Genomic DNA, 19,569 nt, shown 5'->3' with positions numbered 1-19,569 from the left:
TGGGAGCACTCCCAAAGCCACCCTGAGCTCCATCTCCTGGGGAGAGGCACAGGCTGGAGCAGCTTCTGTGGGCACAGGCAGGACCAGCTCCCAGCAATGTGTGACCAAACAAGAGGGACCATCCCCCTGGAGAGTCCTCCTCCCTGGGGCTTCTGTCCATGATGGGATTTCTGGGATCTGCTTGCAGGAGAACGTGTTTCCCTAGAGGAACGTGTTCTCCTCTGGCTAGGGAGCCCTGTTCCTTGCTGCCCCGGGGACACGGGGTCTGGGGGTGTGAATGCACAGCTGCAGCTGCTGGCCCTGCCTGGGAGGGTCAGGCCATGGGATCCTGTAGAGAGGAGGGAAGGCCACACCAAACCAGGGTGGGGAAAGTACAAAAGGACAGTGATGCAGACTCCAGGGGGAAATCCTGCAGGAGCTGATCTAAAGAGAGGTGGTTTTGGTGCTGTGGCACTGTGGTGGGGCTGCTGCTGGTTTTGAGGAGGGATGGTGAGCCCTGGGTTGTGCCCAGCTCTGTGCTGGCTTCTGGCAGCAGCCACAGGGTCCCTTCGGAAGTGAGGCTGGCTGGAGCTGGTTTAACAATTCCCCTGGCCCTGCTCCAGAGGAGATTGGGAAATGATCCGGGGTTAAAACAACACAACACGTTCCTGAACGCTGTTTGTGCAGAGGAGCCCGGCACAGCCCGACCTCACAGGAGGCTGAATTAGCAGCGACCAGGCACGGGAGCAGCATCACTTTAAGCCGGGTCTGCCCTGGGGGAAGCACAGCCTGAGCTGGTTTAAAACCGCCTCACTTTGTTTTCACCCCTGGCTGTGGCGAAGCACAGCCAAGTTTTCCGGCTCCCTGGGGCACCGATGGAAGTAGAGCTGAGGCTGTTTGTATCCCTGGTCCTTCTGGGCTGAACAGTTTTAATCCAGATTTGAAAAGCCTTTGACTCTTCACTGGGCTGGCTGTGTTATCAGCCTTGTGCATTTTGGGTAACCTTTGCTCGGAATGAACAAATTCTTTCAGTATCTGTTTGTGCTGTGGCTTTAACGCTGAAGTGGCTGATCCCTCCTGGGGCAGAAATGTAGGAAAGCTTATAGGGAAATGTCCTGGAGGATCACCTGGAGCTTTGGGGTGCTCAACCCCACCACGTGCCCTCCTTTTGAGATGCAGGGTTCTGGTTTTACAGAAACACAAACGTATTGGTGAGACCAAGCGCTTGGGGAGTGGGATGAGGGTGGGATGAGGATTTTGACCATTTGAAAAGCATTCCCTGAACCCACAACATTTCAGAGCTGCCCAGAGGTCATCAGGCTGGACAAGAAACACCAAGGTGTGGGTAGAGAGAGGAGAAAGGTCTTGGAAGGCACCACAGCCCTGGAGCAGCTGAGGGAAGCTGCTGCTGAGATCTGAACCAGATACGAGGGAAACCGCAAGGGCAGAGTCTAAGTGGGTAAATTGTTCCCAAGTGGATTTCCCTCTAAATAAACACCGACGCTTCAGGAGAACCTTGGAGCTGGGTTGGGGGGCAGAGCAGGGGCTGGGGGCTCTGTGCTATCCCTGATAACCCAGAGACTGCAGGGTGAGCTCTCCCGTCAGCTCCTGCCTTTGAATGGCATCTGCATGAATTATGGGATACAAACAATTCATTTCAAAGGATTGACAGTCTCAGGAGACTGGGCTTGGATGGTGAAATTAAACAAAGCAAGCTGATGACAGGCTGATATCATCTCCCAGAGTGAAATAGAGTTCACTCATTGACTTTTCCCTTCTCAAAAAATAATAATAAAAAAAAAAAGTATTAAGCTCTTTCTAATCTGAGGTTTATCTGCAAACTTTCTGCGCAACACCTGATTTGCAGAGAAAATCTCCTGGTCAAATCTGAATCAAATCCTGGTCAAAGCTTTTGCTGGATGCTTTAAGCTGCACCAGGGGAAGTTCAGGCGAGACATTAGAAAAACTTTGTTACAGAAAGAGTGGTTGGGCATTGGAATGGGCTGCACAGGGAAGTACTGGAGTCACCATCCTGGAGGTTAAAAGAAGCCTGAATGTGGTGCTCAGTGCCATGGTCTAGTGACAAGGTGGTGTTGGGTCACAGGTTGGATTCGTTGATCTCCAAGGTCTTTTCCAGCCTCACTGATTCTGTGTTTGTGAGCGCCATCCCTTCAGTGTCCCAGAAGGACTGGCTGTGGGTGCAAGGTGCTGGCACCCAGGGCAGGACAGGACAAGGCCGCGCTTTGCCCACGCCACAGAGCAGCCTTCAGGGGAGATCCCTGGATCCCAGCTCAGAGCTGGCTCCTGAGGCTGACTCCTGCTGAGGCTGAAGGCTGATCCCCAGAGGCGCTCAGGAGAAGGCTCCGCTCCAGTCTCAGGGCAGCGCTGTCCCCTCGCAGCGCTCTGGAGGAAGTGAGGGCGATTTACAGCCCATTTCCCGGCGCTTGGAGTCCAACCGTGTGTGCTGCACCAGGGCAAGGCCGGCTTTGTGCTCCCCATCCTGTATTGAGTAAGAGCGCTTTTGTCTTGGGAGAAAACGCCTTGGGTGAGAGGCTGCCACAAATCCCAACATTTCAATGCAGCACAACGGGCCCGTAGGTTCCTCCTCCGCCCCCATCGCCGGCTGATGGACCCTCAGCTGCCGGCTGGCTTTGAAGGAGCCATTGCAGGTCACTGGACATGTCCCTGAGGACTCCAGCAAGGAACACACAGCTCGGTTGGACCCCCAGGGCTGCCAGCAGCTGCTTGCCACGTGTGTTGCCTGGCAGTGGGGAGAGCTTCGCTGCCCAGAGATTGTTCAAATCTGGCTCAAAATCTGAATATCTGGGAGCTGTAAATCTCCCAGGAACAAGTCTTGCTCTTGCTCCTCTGATGCTTCCTGTGGGGCCACAAACACTACGTGTACAGCCAGGAAATACCTCGAGTGGTTCTGGTGTTCCAGTCTAGGCTGGAACCAATCAGTGTGGAAACACTTATGGAAACCTCTCCCTCCATGGAATGAATCCAAACCTAGGTCAGACCCAGCCCAGCAGCTGAAGCTCCCAGCGGTGTCCGTGGTTGTTGGGATCAGCTCCCGTGGCTTGTGGGGCTGGAGGATGGGTGGGCAGCCAGTGCCTGGTGGGCAGCAGCTGCCAGCTGCTCTCCAAAGGGATCTGGTGTTGTTGGGAAGAGTTTTGTGCTCACCACACTGCAGAAAGTTGCTAACTCTGAGTGTCGACAGTTAACCCTCAGCAGCTGATCTGACAGGACTTGTTCTTCCTTCCTGGGGGCTTGATCTGTGAACAGCTCTGCACTTTCTCCCTGGACCCGCTCTCAAAACCAGACACCATATTTTGGGATTTGGCCGTGCAAGCTGTCCATCTGCTGCCCACTTTGGCTGGGCACTATTTCATCTGGCTCTGGGTGTTGATGGGCAGCTGGTTCACCATGGACATGCCTGGTTTGCCCCTCTTGTCGCTGGGGTCAGGGCAATCCCAAAACATTCACGGGTTCAATCTGCCAAACTGCTGTTCAGCATTTGCTTTTCCTCCCCACTCCCAGCATCTGCTGGAAGTTCTCCCTTCCTGCTGATGGGCCTGACAATGACCAGGGCAGGGCAGGGCTCCATTGGGAAGTCCTGATGGATGGAGGTAAACCTCAGACAGGAGGGATCAGGGTGGCACTGCCACACCTGAGGATCCACCAGCAGGACAGGAATTCTCTGCCCTGTATCTACAGGCCTGGTTTTGGGCTTGGTTTAGGCAGTGAAAATCAGATTTTCATGGAATTCAGCTGCAGAACTCCATCAGCTTTGACCAAATGTCCTCCCTTTTTCGGTGACTGAGAAATGCAGCCGAGCTTGAGCAGCTCTTCTTAGAGACAGCAACAGACACATCCCTAGCAGAGAGCAGTGTTTTTCTTTTTAAGCCTTGGCTTCAAATGTAAGGGCAATAGATTTTCTTTAAGGAAATAAATCCCCAAATTTGTTAGGGTTGGCACAGCACAGGATTTTTCACTCACCTTGTTTCTCATTTCCAGCTGAATCATTTTAGCAGAGACTTTTCTAGAAATGCTCAGCCTGACTCAGACACCCAGTCTCAAACATTTCAACCCAAACACTGAGTCTGGCTTTTTTTTTTTTATGGAAAAGAGAATGAGGGTCTTATCCTTGGAAATCCCAGGCGGGCGTCAGTGTTCTGTTACCAACTTCAGTGTCACAGAGAGTTGTTACACTTTGCAGAACCAACACTGACAGCAGGGCATGTCCAGGGCCTCTCTGTCTGTAAGGCATATGGGGATTTGGGAGCTGGCAAAGTGGGAAGTGAAGGGGACTTGGGTTGTGCAGCCTCCCCAGGGAGGTCCTGAGTCACTCTGATGACATGTCCTCCAGAGCTTTTCCACAGAACTGCCATTCCTAGGGATTTTCAAGCATGGAAAAGTGTTCAGATCCCCTAGGTCTTTCTGTGTTGAGGGGGAGATGTCCTCACTGTGCTTCTCCCCAGGATCCTGCTCCCTCATTCCTTGCTCTCATGGGTGGAGCGGGGACAGAGGTATTTGGCCTCCTGAGGAGTGATCAGAGTGTGAGGGGCTCCCCAAAAAGCCCTCACCCCAACAGGGGGTCCCAGCGAGGCTGGGGCTCTGCCTTTCCTTCCCTCTGCCCATCCCCACTTGCTGTTGCTGCAGGCCAGAGCTGTGGCTCTGGCCTGGGGGCGATGCCAGCCACAGCTGCATTTTTTGTGGTGTGTCCACACACTTCCCTCCATCCTTTAGCTCTGACTGTCAGGAAAACCTGGCCCTGGCGCAGCCCTCATGTCTGCCCCTTGCAGCCACAACACCCCCATGGATTTCCCCTTGCCTGAGCCAACCCAACCAACTCCTCCTTATTCACACCCAACTGCTCACACAGACGAATTTTCCTGAGCAAATGTTTTTGTTTGCTGGTGGCCAGCTGGGGCCGTGGTGAGTGGCACTGGGCCACTCGGGAGGGCATGGGGACGCCTGCCCTGTGAGCAGAGTTGGGTCTGACCCCTCAGTCCCTATGGCTCCAAGCCTTGGGGCCACATGTGGTGACACCACTCTGCAGGACCTTGCCACTGGTGTTCATCCTTGTTTGGCCATTCTGCTGCAGCAGGCACAGACAGAAACCCTCTCCCAGCCTGGGGTCATCCAAACCCCCAGGAGAGGTCCCTGCAGGGCCACACCTGGAAGCACTCATGGGGCCCTGGCAGCCTGTGCTGGACTGGTGTGACCTGTGGTGGTGTGAGAGCTCATCCACCACTTCCAGGTTCACGCCCAGCTGCTCCACAACCTCAGTGGCAGTGGCTTGAAGGGACACTGTAGGGACGCACTCCTGCTGTCTCCATGGGCAATTGCTCTCTACCTCCCAGTCCAGACATGTCTCCACTGGCTCTGGCTGCTTCACCTCTGTTGTCTCTATGGGTGTTCCATCGACCATTATGATCCTCAGAAATAACACTCCTGATATCTCTGAGGATATCAGGGATATCGAGGGATTCCCTGGGAGGAAAGCCCCCACAAGATGGGCATGGGGTCCCTCTCAGGGACTGGGACCCTGCATGTCAGGATTTCTCCTGCAGAAGAGAAATAATGGCTCAGGCTGAGCTAGCAATTTTCTGGGAAAAAAAAATATTTGTTTGGGAAAAGGGTAATTTTAAGGAGACTAGGACTGTTCATAAATTTGAGTCAAATTTAGAGATTACTTTCAGTCTCTGGATTCTTCCATCCTCCCCTTTTCCTTCCCCCCTCCCCTGAATTATTGTTTGCAAAAATTAAAACAAAATGTTTTAGGGTTTTCGTTTGTTTAAAAAGCAATTTGCATTTTGAAAATTGCCAAAATATAAGCTTTGGGAGGGTGGGGTCTTTTGAAAGGGCAGCATTGTCATTGCTGAATGAAAACCACGGAGAGGAATTTGTCCTGAGAGACACAGGGCACTGGGGACATGGTGGCAGCACCAGGACCACAACCACAGCTCCCAGCACAGCCCCAGCCTGTGCCTCCATTCATGTCCCTCCTTTCCTTCTCCCACATGGAAAATTCTGCCCACCTTGACCTCCCTGAGGGATTCATTTGACCAAGTCACTGGTTTTAACAAGGAGAAGGTTCCGCGGTGTTTTCTCCGCCTGCTTTCCTCTTCCCCTCTTCAACCTTTTCCAGGTTTCAGAACATCTGTGTTTAAATGAAATCTGGTTATCCAGAGCTGAGCCTGGCAGCTCAGGTAGAGATGCTCTGATGCAGCTCTGCACATCTGTGAGCAATAAAGTCAGGGAACAAAAGGCTTGTGAGGTCCTTGGCAGCGCAAGAGAAAGAAGAGAGAAGAGACAGCAGGACTGGGCTTAGTGGAGCAACCAGAGCCAAAACTTTTCCTCACAGAGCCCTCAGCACCTGGCCCAGGTTTTGCTCATAGCAGGGTCTGCAGGAGTGCAGGGGTGTCTTCTCCACCAGGTGCAAAGCAAAGTTTGAGGAATGGACATGATGCCAATCCTGGAAGGTGATTTTTATTACAGCCCTCAAAGGCGTTCATAGAAAGAAAAAACGGGTTGCTAAAGAGCCACTTGAATTCAGGGAAATTCAAACTAAGAAGCAGTGGCAGAAAATTAAAGCCAGGCCAAGGAATGTTAGGAACAAGGCAAAATGCTTCAGCACAGCAGGGGATTAACCTCGGGCCGAGCAGAGGGAGGGCGGGAGCCGCCTTTCCTGAGCGCCTCTGTCCAGGGAAAACGTGGCCGGGGAGCCACACACCCTGGGGACATGCACGGGTTTGGAGCTGGGATCCAAAACCATCCCGACCTGCTGCTGGGGCCAGCGATGTGCCCAGGCACTGCCCACACTCTGCACCTCCAGAATTATCTGATCCTATCACGGCGTGTCCCAGCCTTGTCCACACAAGGACTTTGTGACGCCTGGCTGGGACATTTCTTGCATTGCCCCAATTCCTGCGTCCCTGTGTGCTATTGCCAGGAGAAATGGGACGGGTATTTTCCTTCAGCCAGACCAAGCCTCTCCCACTGGGCATTCTGCAAACACACCAGGCTACAGGCAGAGCAGCCAGCTTGCCCTGGCTGGTGGCCAGTGGTGCACAGCACTGGCCACTCCAGCCCAGGCATTCAGGGTGGACACAGGACACAGTAACTCCAATTAAAGCCATTCTCCCTAAGTTTGGCCCCTCTTGACTGCAGAAACAGGTGGATCAGGAGGGGTGGATGCTGGAAAAGCAGCCAGGTGTATGGGGATGGGAGGAAATTGGTGCCAAACTACTTCTAGCTGTTTCCTGGGAGTGGAAGGAGGAACTGAGGCTGAGCTGATGGAGCCAAAAGAAGCTGAGAGGTCACAGTGGAGGGGTGGCTGTCCCTCCTTGGGTGCCTGTGGGGATCTCAAGGGAGGTCATGGAGTGGGGCTGGACCAGACCACGCCTTCTCCCAGCTCACTCACTGCCTTCCTGGAGGGTTTGTCCTCCAGGGCAGCCACAGGATTTAGGTCGTTGTCTCTGGATGAGGACAAGGATGGATGTTTTGGGAAGCTCCTTGCAGCTTCCTGGGAGGTTCAGCTTCTTCCTTTCTTCAGGATTTTCCCATCCCTGGAACACCAATGGAAAATTGATCCTGGGAGCAGAGCTGGGAGGAGCTCTGTACACTCAATTTATTCTCCCACATTCCTGTGCAGCTCTGCTCTGGTGGCACCAGTGGAAATGTTAGCAAAGAACTCAAGAAAATCCCCAGAGTTCTGTTTTCCTGGCTTTGCAAAAAACATTTCTGCTTATCAAGCAACCCAAAGAAATGCGAAGATTTTCACTCACTCTTCGTGTGGGCTCAGCTTTGAATTTTAAAAAGGAATTTGCCAATGCAATCTTGCAAAATACTCCAATGCCAAGTCCAGATCTCCTAAAATACAAGTTTTAGGAGGAGGTGAGCTTTCATTCTCCTGGGAAAACATGCATTTCTGACAGATTTGAGAGAGAGCTAAGGCTCCTGTGAGGCCATGCCAATCCCTGGAGAAATAAACGTCCCCTCGTGTTGATCGACAGGGACCAAATCCTGTGGTTTGTGTCACCAAAGGCAGAGCCACTTGTGAGCCTCAAGGCTTTGAACAACTGAGACGTGCCCATGTGGACACAACCTACAATAGTCCTCAGACTGAGGGATTTAGACCTTTTTTCCTCTGATTGAGCCGAGTCCTGAGGCTGTGCCCTGGGTACAGGTGCTGCCTCAGGGATTAGGTGTGGCCAGGAGATCATTCCCTGTGTCCCAGCCCTGGTCTGTGCCCTTGGGAAGGCTCTGCCCTGAGCATAGGAACCAGCCCTGGGTCCTGCACCTTCAGGAAAAGGATTGAACCTCTGTGAAACAAGGGCTGGGAATTTAAAACCCCCACCTGCACCCCACAAGCTTTGCTAGTGCATTCTGCAGGGCAGGAATGACCTCTAAAATCCTTTTTGTGGTGGAGCCGTGGTGTGGGCCGGGGCTGCTCAGCATGTGTGGGATGAGGAGAAGGCAGAGCTGAGCGGCAGCTCCAGCAGGGCACAGCAGGCTGCTCTTCCTGAGCTTTCCATGGAAGGGGAAAACCCACGAGGGGGGACACACAAGTGTCTGGTGCGTGCTCCCGTGCTGCTTTCTGTGCTAAAAGTGCAGCTTCAGCACATGTGGGGCTGGGCCTGATCTGAAACAGCCATTCCCTCCGGAGGCAGCAGTGCTGTCTCCGGGCTCCCTCATGCTTGTGTCCTGTTGGGGAGATGACAAAAGCTCCTGCAGGCTGCTGGGCTCATCCCAGGAGGGCCGAACCACGTCTTAAAGCCAGGGCCCAGCTTTGTGGCAGGAATCTCTCTCCCTCACGCCTGGCAAAGCTCTCCCGGGCCGCTCCTGTCTCCATCAGCACGTCGGTGGCTGCTGCTCCTGCTCTGCCGGCCTCAGTGGGGATGTGAGGTTTGGCCTCTCTGTGTCAGCCACAGGAATTCTGACAGCAGAGCACGGAGACAGCGGCTCCATCCCGCTGAGGGCGCGGGGACGGGGGGTTCCGCTCTGCTCGGTGCTGTCACGGCGTGTGTCAGCTGGGGATTGCTCCTAAGAAACACTCCGGAGCTACGCTGTCATCTTCTGGGCTGAAATTTGATAATTAAGCAAATACAGCGTGGCTTTGTATTGGGAGAGCACCATAAGGTAAACAGGAAGGAATGAGGGATTAAGACATCTCTGCTCTGAGGGAAGGTGACAAGCCCGGAGCTGTGACACCTCCGTGCTGAGGCGAGGGGCCCAGCTGTGGGCTGGCATGGCACAGCTGCATTGTTCAGGGGTGAAGAACAAATAAAAGCCACGGGAAAAGAAAACAAGCTATAAAATTCTCAGCAAAGCACAGAGCCCCAGCAACTGCCTCCTGATGGCCCCATGACAGCTCTGGGAAGAGGCGGGCATGGGGTCGGGCTTTTGAAGTCCCGAAGTTGTCCTTTGCAAAGGCCCCCTGTTAAAATAGGTCTGGTGTTGACTTTAGGCTGCATATGGTGGAGGAATTGGACAGCTCAGTCACAGCAATCAGAGCAGGGGGGCACCTTCTGGAATTTGGTTAACTGGGTGTCAGGCCAGGGCTGTCCCAGGCAGGATGGGGGATGCAGGGGCAGAAATTAAGATTATCAGCCTGGTCAGGGCTGCAGGTGAGTGACAGAGCCTGTGGTGTGAAAAGCTGAGGGAGAAACCAGCTAGGGAGGTCTTGGAACGGCATTCAGAGCTCAAACGTGTGTGTCAGAAGTGGTGAGAGTGGGAATACTGGGAAGGTCGGTCAGGTGGCGATGGAAACCCCTTCCCACAGGGACAGAGGGGGTTCCTGAGGGGTTTCTCAGCAGTCTGGGGACCTTTGACTGAGCAGTAACAACACAAAGAGAGAGTGGATGAGAAGGGAGATGAGCGGTGCTTCCATGGGGGAAAGTGCTTGTGACAAAGCTGAAGGTGTCACAGGGGTTTGTGTGCCCTGTCCCCTAACCACAGAGGGGCCCCTGTCCTCACAGTCCCCCCATAACCCACACTACGAGCAGGGAGGTAAAGTCGGGTGCAGGTGGTCAGGTGACACTACCTTCCCAAAAGCGCCTCCGGAGAGGAAAGCGTCTGGTAGGCCACAATCACACTGACACACACACACACCATCATAGTCACAATCACACTGACACACATAGTCACACTCACACACTGACACAACACAATTACACTCACACACACAATCACACACACTGACACAATTACACTCACACACACAATCACACACACTGACACAACATGCTCACACTCACACACACAATCACACTGACACAACACACACACACAATCACACCACAAATAGCTGAGCAAAGGTGGAGAGGTCTCTGGATGGAGTTCCAGTGGGGGTTACTGCAACCACACACTGAAGGGGTCCAGGAACAAAGCCAGGGAGAAGTGGAGGGGCCACGGATATATCTGGGCTTGAGGGGGTGGAGCCGAGGGTCAGGATCCAATAGGAACAGGGGAATGTGGTGCATAGGTGGGGTCAGGGACAGGGAGAGCCAATGGGATCACAGGGGCGGAGCATTGCAGCAAACTGGGGCCAATGGGGACACAGGGAAGGGAGAACTTTCTAGGGAAAGGACATATAAGGTAAAAAGGGGAGGGACAGCCCACAGGCCAGCTGGGTACATCGACCTGGGGTACAGTAACATGGTGGTGTGAACTATGGGAAAAGCTTTTTCATTCAATCTTTATGGGGGGGAAAACCTTCCTGTTATGGTTTAAGTTCACACCTTACAGGGAGAGGCAAAGCTGTATTTAGGAAAGTGAAATGTGGTCTTGGCAACCTCATTTTGCCCTCCCAAGTGCTGGGCCCAGCCCACAGCACAGGTCAGGAGGGAATGTGGGTGAGCAGCTGGCTTCTCACAACCAGAGGTGCCTCCCATCCCGAGACCCCCCCAGTCTGACAGGGCATGCACAGAGGGGTTGGCAGCAGCTCCCCAGGGTTGGCACCTCCCTGTTTGGGCACAGATGGTGACAATGTCCCCTCTTTGCCTCTCTCAGCCTGCAACTGCAACCTGCATGCGCGGCGCTGCCGCTTCAACATGGAGCTGTTCAAGCTGTCGGGGCGCAAGAGCGGCGGGGTGTGCCTCAACTGCCGGCACAACACAGCGGGCAGGCACTGCCACTACTGCAAGGAGGGCTTCTACCGCGACCTCAGCAAGCCCATCTCCCACCGCAAGGCTTGCAAAGGTACGGGCTCAGGGTGGGGTGGTGGGAACACTCAGCTCCTCCTTCCCCAGCCCTTCCCTGCAGCTCTGCTGCCACAGCTCTTCCTCCCTCTCCCAAACCGGTTTGCAGTTGCTTTTTTTGCCATTTGGAATGACTCCTCGTGCCCCCACATTCCTTGCCATCACCTCTGCAGCCTCCTGGTGAGGACAAGGCCACCCACATCCCCTGCCAGCCCCTCTCCCTGCTCTTCTCCGCCTCCCGCTGAGGACGAGGCCATGGAAATAGTCTTTACAGCTGAGGAGTACTTCAAGTTATTTCAGGGTTTATCACTTACAAATGGTGCTTCATCTGCTCCTACCTGGTCATCACTCTGCAAGGGCAGAGGGGCATAAAATCCCAGGTATGGGTGAGATGTAGAATTTGAATCAGCCTCCTCCAAGCCCTGTCTCCAGCTCCCACGTTTTAGGCAGGGCCCACGTACAGAACTTGTCACTCCTCCAGATAAGGAAAGAACAGAAAATGGGGAAACGAGTTTATTTTGAGCTTGGTGTATTTCGAGGTTTCCTCGTGTGGCCGTGGAGGCGAGCTGGGATTCAGCTGGGGCAGGAGCAGCAAGAAGAGCAAATCCTGGAAATGAACCCTTGTAACTCTCAGCTGCTGCTGGAAGAGATGGAAATCCTGAACCTGAGGTGCAGTGAAAGGAATTGAGCAAATGTTCAAAAGCCAGATTAGAAAATGGTGGGGTTTCCCACAGAAATGCTCAGCTCTTTTCTCTCTAAAGATTTGTTTCAACAAGAAATCGAAAGCTTTTTGGCATCAGATCAGGATTTTTGGCTGGGAAGTTTTGGGTCTCCAGCATTTTTATTTTTTTGGGTTTTTTTTTTTTCCTTACTGAAAACAGACATTTTTTGCCATAGCAGAAAAGAAATCCCTTTTTCAGACAGTCCTACTCCCCCTTTTTGAACCTTGTGAAAATTATTTCAATGAGATATTTTTGATATTTCCCAGGTGCTCATTTCTGCTTTTCCCAGCTCTCCTCCCTGGCTGGGCAGCTGTTCCCCTCTCCTGTCTGTCCACTCTTCTGTCCCCTGGCCCTTCGCTGTCACTGACAGCACCGAGCCCTGCCCAAAAAACCTGGCTGGGTGGCCCCTGCAGGTGGGAAACCTCTGAGCCATTCTGTGCCTCAGTTTCCCCAAGCGAGCACCGAGAAGACCTCATTGGCCTCCTGGAGGTTTTCAGGCTGAATTCCCCACCATTCTCTCTATGAAATCCTCCTTGCAGTTGCTCCGTTCTCCTCCTTCTCCTTCTCCAACCTCTCCCGTATTTGAAGCTGGAGATGGCCAAATTTCAGCGCTCCTCCGCAAACCTCCGCAGTTTGTGACAAAGCCATTGCCCAGCAGACCCACCAGACACAAAGGTTTGTGAAATGTTCAGCACCTGGCTCGCAACCTATTAGTGCCATTTCCCAGTCCTCGAGGGGTTTCTGTGGGGGCAAATCCACCGTCCCTACAACAGCAGCGAAATGAATCCCCCACAGCACCGGCATCCCTTTGAAAACTCCTTTTCCCAAGATCTGTTTATCATGCAGTGGGGTTGATGTTCCCTGGTTTTCTCTCCTGACTCAGGGCTTCTGCTGAAATAATTGTTGAAAATGGGCAGGTTTAAACCCAGCCCTCCCATTTAACAGCTCCAGCCACCTCTCCATTGATAACAACATTCATTTACCATCTCACCAAACCAACACTCCCAGAGCCTCCTCTTGACTGATTGTCGTTAAAATTAAGGAATTAAATCCTAAGCTCCTGCCACCTCCCTCATCACTGCCTGCACCCAGAAGAACCATATTTTCTGTATATTTTCTCTATAAAACCTGATTCTTTAATCCATCTCATCACTCTGATCATGTCCCACACATAGCAAATTTAAATAAAAGCATCTCAGAGAACCCTGGTACCTTGGGAGCTGCTGAGGAGCTCGTGGCTCTCACCCACCCCAGCAAGATCTTGGGTGATCTCACAGAAAAGGCTCCATGAAAGAGCTGCCAGTGACATTTTTTCATTAATTCAACTCCATTTATTCAGCCTAGCAGACACATCCAGCTAAGCTGCCTGTCCTGTGCCTTGCATTCCTCATCTCCCACTCCATCCCATGCATGAGGTGCCTCAACTCACAACACATCAAACATCAACCAAGAGGCTGGAATTGCATTGTTTGAAATGGTTGGTTTGGGTAATTATGCAAAAATATGACACATTATGCAGAAATGTTTGCACAATGTCTCCTTCTTTTTAACTTGGAGAAAAAGAGAATTCCACCAACTTTTGCACATGTTGCAGGGCATGAATGAGGCTCAGGCAGCAGAAGGTGAGCAGAAAGCAGAGCTGGGAAACACCCTCTGCCCAGCTCAGGGTTACTGGTGTTTCCAGCAGCCAAACCTTTAATAATTGATAAAGAAAAGACTTCTAATGATCTGAAGTTCAGATCAGCAGTGCAGGTGAAGGCATGAGGAGCTGGGCTTTAAGGATGCCTTTCCCTGATGGCTAGCAGTGATCCAGTCATGCCAGGTGCTTTGCTCTGTGTTTGCTTCCAGAGGGTTTCCTTGCAAAAATGATAAAAGCCTGGAAGTTGCCAGTGGCCAGAGATGCCCTGGGACAGAGCAACACCAGGCAGGCCGTGGCACGGAGGCTGCAAACCACAGGCAAAGGAATTGATGACAGATGGAGCAGGGATATTGCGTGGAGTGGCAATGCTGGGTGTGTGCCAGAGCCTGCCAGGCTGGAGCTGGGCACGGAGGATGTGGCTGCTCCGGGTGGGTGGTCAGGCGAGCCCTGGGACACAAAGCCAGGGCTCCCCTGGAATTCTGAGGTCAGACTGCAGCTGATCCCTGCCCCAGCCACGGATCCTGGGCTGGAAGAGCCTGATGGTCCTGCTGCTCCTGCTCCAGGGGGATGAGTGGGCTCATCCCAGCGGGCAGGGGAGCAGGATGCCCTTTGTCCTGGCAGACACATCGCAGCCCTGCTCCTGGGCACACCCCTGCTCTGGGGGCTGTGCTGACAAGCAACAAAACTCGGGGTATAAGAAATGCTCACGTTCGTTTTTTTCAGACTCAGACAAGGATAAATTGTCCCTCTTTTCTCCCTGGTTTTTGAGAAATCACCAAGAGCTCCCAGCATGCTGAAGCCCTCCTTCCAGTTCCTTCTGCTTTCCCTCTGCTCCAAATGATGTTGCAAGTGAAATTCCACATCTGGGTCCTGCAAACCCTTGTCCACCCTGCTCTGTCATGGGCTGCTGTAAATCTGGGCCCTGCTGCTGGTTCTTTTGATTAAATTCCCTCCTGATATTTGCCAGATTGTTGGCACTAATTTAATTCCATTGGAGTAGAGAATCTGCAGGGTTTTATAGCCTGGCTGTAAAACAGCTCTGCACTTCGGGGAGAGGCTTTGCACACTTTTTGATGAAAAGATGACAAACGAGATGTGCTCTGAATGCACTTGTGCTGAGGCTGACAGCACAAACCCCTCGTGCCGGGGCAGGATTTGGCACCTGGAGAGGTCACATTCATCAGAGCTCAATGTTTTGGGAGGAAATGGGATTGTCAGTGTGCCTGGTGCTGCTGCAGCCTGGGGAGTTTTCCAGCTGTGCTGGAGGATTTCATGCCTTGTGCAAACCCCAAAAAGCACTCCCAGCCTCCCTGCCCATCCTGGCCTGCACCCACCAAGGGTCAAGACTTGACATTTGCATTTTGGAGGCAGTTTGGGCTGGAGCAGAAGGAGGTGAGACCCCATGGGCTCAGCCTCCCGTGCTTGATTTCAGGGGTGCAGATAAAGGGTTTTTCCCCAGCCAGGGGCAGGCATTGAGCAGGGCAGAACCCGAACCCCTTTGGCTCCAGGAGCTGCCGGGAGAGCCGAGCAGAGCCCCCAGTGACAAGGACAGTGGCACCGGTCCCCGTCTCTCTCCACTGACTATAGAGGGAGCTGCGTGACCAGCTTAGAACTGAGAGCTCATTCCCTGGAGGTTGGACCAGGGGAGATGGATCCTCTCTGTTCCTGCTGCTGCATCCCGCTGGGAAGCTGGGGCACAGGAGGTGGTGGGGGAACACCCGCGGCAGACAGCACAGTCTGAGAATGGTGTCACTGCCACCAGAGGTGTCCCACTGCTGGTGTCCCGCTGTGGGACAGGGACACTGGTCTGTCCATGGTTCCAGTCATGGTCAGCATCCCTCCAGCCTTGGAGATGTCCCCTGTTCCCACAGTCCCCGATCCACACCTGGCCGGGGCAGACTGACGCTGAAGAATGCCAAATGCATTGGGATGGCCTGGCTGGATCCCACCAGGGCTCCAGGGCCAGCAGGGCCAGCAGTGGTGGCTCCTGCAGGGCTCTGTCCCTGGAGCCCTCTGTTCCTCACTGCAGGTCTCTGCTGGGACCAGCCCAGCTCTGCCCTTGGGGTCACCTCAGGAGGGGCTGAAGCGCGGCCTTGAGGGAGATGCTTCCCTTGAGAGCTGCCTCATTTTGATGCCCATCTCTTGTCCAGCTCAATCGTGGTTTTAAGGCAAACTCCAAGGCAATAATTCCCAGGGATTCACCCCAGGGAGTTGTCCTTAATGGTCAAATTTCCTTCTCTTCCTTTCTTCCTTTTGCTCCTCTTTGGATTCCAGCTGGAGCTACTGTTGAGGTGAGAGAGGAGCCAGCTTGTGGTGCTGGCAGGGCTTGGGTTGGGCTCTCATGTCAGAGCTTGGTCACCTCTGAGAAATCACATCCCTGGAGAAATTCCAAACTTCACAGGCATTGATCTGACAAGCACAGACTTTAATTTCTCCCCAGGACTGCAGAGATTCTCTTCCACTGCCACAAGAATGACTTTCTAGTTGCATTTCCATCCTGCATTTGTCAGTGGTTGTGCCCTTCCCCACAGCCCCATAATTCCTTATATCGATATTATTGCAAGCCCTGAGAGCTGATTTATGACTTCTGCATCTAAAACTTGTCATCACAACCCCCGGACACACACAGAACATCAGAGAAGGTTTCTAGAATTGCAGATTTAAGCTGTCCATGCTCACGGGTCACTGTGGGAGTGGCCTGGGGCAGCACGGGAGGCTCCAGTGCCACCAAATGTCACCTCCTCCACTGCACCGCCAGGACCCAGGGCAGAGCTGCACCATTCGCCCACCTGGGCTGGAGGGATCCCAGAGGAGAAACAGGACATGAGCATTGCCAAAACTCTTACGCTGTTCTGAGTTTGTAGAATGAAACCATGGAAAAGCAGTGACTTTTTGTTCAAGTAAGACTCAAGCTCAACACAAAGCATCTCCCAGCCCACGCCAGCTTTTAAAAAATCCATTAAAATCCACATTTTAATGATGGATAAGCAGACACATCAAATTCGGCAGCTGCCTCTGTGTGGGCAGAGTTTTCTGAGTTGTAGAATTCAGGGCAAGACACTGCTGAATCCAGGGAGCCATGAGGAGGATGGAGGAGCCCCTCAGAAAGAGCTGGAATCTCCATGGCCACCTAGAAACCACCTCAGCACCTTCAGAGGAGAGACACAGCTCACAGCTGAGTCCTGAATCCGTGGCAGACATGTGGATGATCCAGCTGAATAGGAAAATGTAGACAGCATTGATTCCCTGACAGGAGCCAGCTCTGCATTCCTGAAAAATCACATCCTGGCAATGCTGGTGCCCAGCAGGAGTTTACTGGATAAACTGGGGCCATTTTCCAAACTGCGGTTTGGGTTTCCAGCAGAGAAGCATCCAGGAACAATCCCGGAGGGCAGGTTGGGATGTGGTTTGTCAGAAGTGGCGACACAATAGAGGGGAATTTGCACCCTATTAAGAAATAAAGCCAGACTAAACCCCAGCTCTCCATTGCTAGTCTCAGACTAAGGGCAAAAGTTGCCAAATTCACTTGCACAGCCAGACCTTTGCATATCCACAAGACAAAGGAAAGAAAAGGAATAATTTGCCTTCCTCATAAATGTTTTCCAATAATTGAGATAATTTCCTTCTTCAGACCAGTTCTCAGGAGTGGAAAGTGCTTCAGGCTCTCAGATCCTGAGAATTAAACCCAAGCTCAGTCCTGCTCATCCCCACACTCTGGTTTTCAGCATACTAAAATGAGAAGGGTTTTTCCTGGTGGGAAAGGATTTCTTTTCCAGTTAAACAGATGCTTCTCAGAGCATCACAAATGAGGGGCTGGGTTTGTGCCCCAGGAGCTCTCACTGGGATTTCTCCCTGATCTTGGGGTGTTGGGGACTCTCCCCACTGTGGATGCTCTGGTGTCCCATGAGGGCTGTGCACACCAAAAGGATCCTTTTCTGCCGAGTTTTTCCAGCTTCTCCCTCAGCTTCCCCACTGCCTCCTTTCCCGAGGCTTGTGGCAACTTCATTATCTCCGAGACTTCTGCTCCGCTGCCAGATTTGAATTTTATTATTAGTGGGAGAATGCACTTGTAGGAACCTCGTTTCCTCCAGAGCCAGGCTAAAAACGCATCAGGAAGAGAAAAACTTTGCCTCTCTTTTTTTTCCCCTCCAATAACAGCATTCCCAACCCACTCTTCCTCGTGCAGCATCTCCCATGAGAGCAGGGGGAGCTGGGTTTTGCTTTAGATCCATGAGGCCACCGTGCCCCACTGAGCTGCTGCTCTTGGCCTGGCCAGAGCTGCTCCTGCAGGTCTGACATTTTTGATGGAAAAATCAAAGGGATCACATCCTCCACAACAAAACCTAAATCTTGCCAGCAACGTGGGGTGAAGGAAACCCCAACGCTTCATCTCAGCGTCCCTGGCAGCTTCTCCAGCCCTGCTGGAATCACGTGGGAAGTGGAGCTCTCAGTGGACAGGGGAAGTTTTAACAATTTTGGAACAAGGAAATTTTCCAGCATTTGGGGAAGTGCTGCCATAATTGTCCCATTGTGTGTGTCACTAATGCCTGCCCACGGTGCTCCTGCCCAAAAAGTGGATTTATTGCTGGGTTCCAAGGCCCCTTGGATTAGCGGCGACTCTGGCTCAGTGGAGGCTTTGTGGCCCCGTCTGTTCCTTGTTATGGAGAAGACAAAGCCAAGGTCTAATCTGTGAAATTTGGCCCAAACTGCAGGGCACCAAAGCCCTTGGCCCCCTGAGTGCCAGTCCAGGAGGGGAAACAGGAGAGCCTTGAGAAGTGGCGCAGGAGGAGGGGCAGCAGGAGACACCCAAAGATTGTTTGGCTCTGCCCAATAAAAGGAGGAATTCATGTTCTGCTGGCAAGAAACCTTTAAATCTCCAGGAGAATGTGCTGAGGGACATTGAGCATGAACATGATCCTTTGGAGGGCTAAATCCAGCTCCCAATGCTGCAGACAGGCTGACGAGCTCCCAGCAGAGCAGTTAATGGTTAATATTTAAAGTCATTATTTGTATTCAGAGTTAGCACAGAGACATTTCCACCCCTGCTTCTGCTTTGCAAACCAGCTGGGGCCAGACTGGGTGGGTGCACACCAAATTCCAGCTTCTCTTCCCTATAAATCCGTGGGATTTGCAGGACGTGCTGCCCATGCTGGAGATGCTCTGGCAATGCCTGTGGGCTCTCCCATCCCCACAGGATGTCCCAGGGCCAGCACAAACCTCTCCTCAGCACTCTGGTGCACAAGTTCAGCTCAGACTTCCCTGATCCATGGGCGAATAACTGGGATTGGTGTCCAGAGGAAGGAGCTCTGCTTGTTTTGAATTGATTTCCCAAAGACAGGAGCCAAAGAAAAGCTGTGAAAACATCCTGTCCTCCTTGGGACCACTTCAAGGTCACCTCTGGGATGGATTTCAGCTCCAGGAATTCTCACACCTTGAGTTCTCTGGGAAGATGCGTTCAGAGGGAGCAGGATTTAAAGTACCTGAGCTCCTAAAGACAGTGGAGCAAGAAAAAACAACTCTACAATAACAACAAAACCTCACTTCAGTAATAATGCCAGAACCACCCCTCTAAACACTAAACCATAAGGTGAAGTGAGACATGTTTGCTGCATCAGGATGCGTTGTTGAGGCAACAGGAGAATTTAAATTGAATTTGTTTTGACATTTTGACAACAAACCTGGGTCTGTTGCATTTTTTCCAGAAGTTTTCTGTAGCCACGTTTTTTTTTACTCCTGTTGAAGTCTTTGGAGGAAAGAAGGGAAGCAACCAAAGGGAAGCAATTGTTGGCCATGATTCTGGAAAAACATTTTAAAGCCTGATTAAATATAAGTGTGCACCTAAAGCACATTGGCTACCTGGGATAGAATTTGCACTTCAAACTGAGTGTGATTTCTGAATACAGGAGCCTTCCTCAATGATTATTGCAAATTAAGGGTGTTTTTTCCAGTTGAATGCATTGCTGGGTTCCTGCTCAGTCCAGAGGCTGGACCTGGAGCCCTGGGAGGTTTGTGATCCTGGTAC

General features: G+C 52.4%; 1 protein-coding gene across 1 annotated transcript in view; it reads left to right on the top strand.

The window, feature by feature from the left end:
- The window catches only part of NTN1 (netrin 1), an 85,438-nt gene that overhangs the window by 38,337 nt on the left and 27,532 nt on the right, over positions 1 to 19,569 (top strand). Inside the window, exon 2 of the mRNA XM_005530949.3 lies at positions 10,999 to 11,187. Within this exon, the coding sequence (XP_005531006.1) occupies positions 10,999 to 11,187 (189 nt within the window). The remainder of the gene's footprint in view (positions 1 to 10,998; positions 11,188 to 19,569) is intronic.

This window comes from Pseudopodoces humilis, chromosome 21, assembly GCF_049639895.1.
Source record: "Pseudopodoces humilis isolate 2021_Gansu_Grassland_sample_001 chromosome 21, ASM4963989v1, whole genome shotgun sequence".
Lineage (NCBI taxonomy): Eukaryota > Metazoa > Chordata > Aves > Passeriformes > Paridae > Pseudopodoces > Pseudopodoces humilis.
This window is presented reverse-complemented; position numbering and strand designations above follow the sequence as displayed.